Source organism: Ylistrum balloti, unplaced genomic scaffold (genome assembly GCF_031769215.1).
Source record: "Ylistrum balloti isolate Yb309-2 unplaced genomic scaffold, AGI_CSIRO_Ybal_v1 Utg369764, whole genome shotgun sequence".
In the NCBI taxonomy this organism is placed as follows: domain Eukaryota; kingdom Metazoa; phylum Mollusca; class Bivalvia; order Pectinida; family Pectinidae; genus Ylistrum; species Ylistrum balloti.
In genome coordinates, this window is record NW_026781961.1 from 1,563,715 (window position 1) to 1,568,221 (window position 4,507).

Here is a 4,507-nt window from a genome sequence, read left to right on the forward strand (position 1 = left end):
TCGACTTTGTGGGGTGTTTCATCGTATCGTTGTACCTTAATATCTTCATTGTATATGTCTACCAACGACAGTGTGTGTAAAAGTGGTGTATTTAAACGGGCACATTTAATTATCAACAGCTAATGTACACATTAAATGACATGATTTTATATCAATACATTGGCCGATTTAACCCTACTGTATACGAACTAAACTTACACGTATGATATCGCTACGTCCGTGGTGTTTGGTTACAGTAGTAAGCAATGTCTATTTTATTGAATAACTTTTATATTTATTTATAATTTCAGGTAGATCCGGCCATAAACATCGACCAACAATTGTCCCGTATTTCAATGTGTGAAAAGGCCAGATTTCACGCCGAGGGAAACAGAACACAGAACAACCACTTTTAAGACACGCATTTACTGCTGTGATTGACGTTCAATCTACAAATCTCCAGATTTGTTCGTGTTTGCCTGCACTGTAAGAGGAGATCGAATTTAATCTTATCAAGAATTTTTATATACTGAGATTTATAAGTCACCAACTTGTGCTATATACATTGTGTAATTCACTGTAAGGTTACCGAAGTATTTCGAGTATTGTTAGATTGACCGACACTCAATAGATACTTTCCATACCTTAAACATTTTCTAAAACTGACAAATTTTATGTAAGAATAGAATCTGCAGCTAAAGATAAAAAGGAAATCAAAGTTCAATTTCAATGAAATAACACCAAATCTTTTATAACGTTAAGTATATTTAAAAACATTTTCTATAAAGTGTAAATAACACCATCAGATATCAAGCACATTTATAATATTTAATAATAAGTTGTGTATAGAGAGGTTATAACCACATAAACACATACACCTATATATATTACCTACCCAGTCCGAGATTTATGATCTATACCTGTGGCCAAATGCCAGCCATACAAATTGTAAATAAATCGTGGTGTTTAGAAAAATGGATAAAGCTTTAATCAATTATAAGAAAACTAGCCATTGTAAATTGTCGAATCCTCGAGCAGACGGGCTCGCACATGCGCATTCTGTTGAATTCGCCGTCGATAGAGTTAAAGGATATCGGACGACACGGGCTTGTGTAAGAGGGGATCTTGACAGTTTAGTTAAATGTCCTGTATGCTGCACTTACATCCTTGTAACGGAGTCGGCCACAAATATGGATTTAGACAGGGCTAATATGAACTATAAATATGGGAAAGGAAGCAATTCAAATGTCCCAAAGCTTCTTCTTTCAGCTGAAAATGGACTCCGGAATTTGTGTGACACGTGCAGCAACGACGAACAGGAAGTCACGTGTATTGAATGTGATCAAAATCTTTGTTTCGATTGCACGAGAGTTCATTTAAAAACAAATGCAACAAGAAGGCACCACGTGACGGGTCTTGCAGATTCTGCAAGTTCGCCAAGGCGTGAAAATGGAGAAACTTCGGCCTTGACGAAGAATTTGCTTACATCTCTGAACGGTTTGACATCATCAACTTCAGCTCTAACTTCCGTGCTTGCGTCAGAAAGACCAAAGACAGTAAACCCTGTGACGTCACAATTACGTTATAGTGATTTGTATCAAAGAGGGAACTCACCAAGACCATCAGAGCAAAGGAAGCGGTTTGAGTTTAAGCAACTACGACCAAAGGGATGGGGGACTGATTTTAGTCTTGTCACTACGTTTGATGTTGGGAGTTACGTTCTGAGCATGTGCGCAGCATCACGTGATCAAGTTTGGATATCTGAAGCTATGTCGTCTGCCATACATCTATACAATATCGAGGGCCAAAGACTGAAGAGCATCAATGTGCACAGCGAGGTGAGAGATATGGCGGTCAACAAGGCTTCCGATGAAATTTACGTTACATGTTTCGCTAACAAAACCGTTAAAGTCATCAGTCCAGACAACAAGATTTCCAGTTTTCTTACTCTTCCACTTCATCCTGCAGGAATTGCCATAAATAGCTATGGGGATGTCGTAATATGCGGTGTAGAAGACTTTCGGCGGCGTTACCGACCGGAACAGAGAAATCGTTTATTGATATACTCGAGAGAAGGGAAACGGAAACGGGAGATCGAACATGATCAGATGGGTGGGAGAATGTTCAAATACCCGGAGTATATTGACATCAATATCAATGGTGATATGTGTGTATCTGATATAGAAAACGAAAGTCTCGTGATCTTACGTGAAGACGGGAGGATGAAGAACGTGTACAAGGGACCACCGAAAGGCACGCTTGACAAAACCTTTGACCCCCGTGACGTCAAATGTGATAAGGAGGGAAATATTGTTGTATGCGATATAAACAACAATGCTCTCCATCTACTGGACATTTCCGGCGATTTCACAAGAGTCCTTTTGTATGAAGAGGATGGAATATATTGGCCGGACATTCTGGCGATTGACCACCGCAATCATATATGGGTAAGGGAGCTTTGGCAACAGTCCGTTAAAGTTTTCCAGGCACTGGGAACTTACTGACCTGTCCAAGTCTGAAACATGTTCAAGTTTTCCATGCACTGACTGAGAACGTATATACCTACCTAGTCTGATAGGAGATATCAAGCGTTACCCAGTCCTATCACATCCTCTCCGTACAGATTGTTTTTCTATGTAGCCATATTTTGAAAAGGAAACATCTAGACATGCATTTCAAAGAAGTCACAACGAGCTAGGTTACGGCCAGTAGCCTATTTCATAAAATATTGCCAACGATGTAGTAAGGGCTTTGAAACGATATAAAACAAGTTTATAAGCATGTTACATACAGAGGGAGTCGTGTGTTTACTGTTGATAAATATACATGGTAAAATAAGGTATTTTGTATAGGAAATATCTTGTGTACAATGTAATGGTTAAAATCAATGGAGGCAAACATAGGTCGCTATTGCTTAGCTTAAGGGAGAGTGTCTCATCACAAAGAATTTTGCTTCATGTAAAGAAGAGTTCTTTTGTGTGCAATATTCGATGGTCGGTCGTTATAAAGCTATTAAATGAACGTATGAATTCCATAGAGATCAGTATCGGTATGTTGATATAGATTGCATTTATTTTGATTGTCTCCCTTGTTACATATTTAGTCCAAAAAATGCTGGTTTGTTTCATTTGTCAGAAGAGATGTCCATCAACAGAATATTTGGTGGTAATTTATCATTTTGAATTCATAAAAGCAGCTACTGTCTATGTTTACACTTCTTTACGTGTATTTTCAGGTATATATATATATGTGTGTGTGTGTGTGTGTGTGTGTGTGTGTGTGTATCTTGTTGTATACTTACAAAGAAAATGAAACCTGTTTTTCTATCATTTCTCATAATAAACATGTTGCGTTGTATTAATCATATTATCTAAAAGTCTAAAAAGTCAGTAGGAATATACCTAACAGGACGAAAATCATTAAAAAAAATCCAACACATACAGTTCATAACTAAAAATGCTTGATACATATCTATTTTGTCCCTGTTTAAATGTGTTCCATAATATCATCGGAGCACTTTTCCTTTAGGAATATAATTCTGTCAGGTTTCGTTTTTTATCTGATGGCTGATTTTCTTTCTTTTTAGCATAAACCCGTAACCACACACCTGGATTGAGTTTCTGATTTTTACACTGCATAAGTAAATATTTCTATTACGAATGCTTTTCAAGGGTTTAAGTTTTCCTTCAAACACATAGTTTAGATTACATAACAACTAGAATGGACTTTGATAATCAGAGGTACAAAACACTGATTAAAGATCTTGTTTAATAAGATGGTAATTCAATCTCGCTGGCATTTGATTTTCACTGCAATGATTGCATGGTACTTAAAATGGTGATCTTTTAATAACACAGACACAGGCCTTTTGATATATTTCGGTCCCTTGAAATTTCGTTTATAAACGCACTGTTCACGGCAACAGCGCGTTGGTCGAGACAGATTGTTAGCAGCTAACTTTCCATTAGTCAATTCCAGGGAGAAATGAACGCTTAGGGCAAGTCGTAGTGCAGTATACGTTAAATAGGAATCAATTTAATTGGTTGGTCAACATTTAGGAGTTAATGTGATTTTATATTGGCTGAGTAAATAAACACTGTACATGTATTAGAACAGTTTACAAGCTATAGTAATGTAATATGAATTTTTGTTTGTTTTCCTCATTGTTGGAAAATTACATTCAAAGAAAAAATACACACACATTTATAAGGAATATAAGTGCAAACATTTTCCCTTTCGTGCCTATCATAAAAAATGTACTTTTTTACTTCAAGCTTTTGGTAATAAAAATTATTGAAAACTTGAATGTAATTAGGATGAAGTATGACTATAATTGTCTTCTGGTTCCTGTAAGGTTGATTTTTATTTGCTTCATTGTGTCTGTGATAAGTTGTCTGTTTATTATATGAATTATTGGTGTCGATTAATTTATTGACTATGTTGTTTGTTTATCATTTCTGTGCAAAATAATTCATTAAAATGTATGTAAACTTACTACTCTGAGTTAAAAACTATTTTGAAAACAAGT

General features: G+C 36.1%; 1 protein-coding gene across 1 annotated transcript; it reads left to right on the forward strand.

Moving 5' to 3' along the window:
• Nucleotides 1-953: 953 nt before the first annotated feature.
• LOC132543725 (uncharacterized) lies at nt 954-2,483 on the forward strand. Its single transcript, XM_060207246.1, has one exon. It carries the CDS (start codon nt 954-956, stop codon nt 2,481-2,483), a length of 1,530 nt encoding a protein of 509 aa, XP_060063229.1.
• The last annotated feature ends 2,024 nt before the right edge of the window (nt 2,484-4,507 follow it).

Bases quoted from the DNA above. Each gene is read 5' to 3' on its own strand.
- LOC132543725 (XM_060207246.1), top strand. From the start codon at position 954: ATGGATAAAGCTTTAATCAATTATAAGAAAACTAGCCATTGTAAATTG.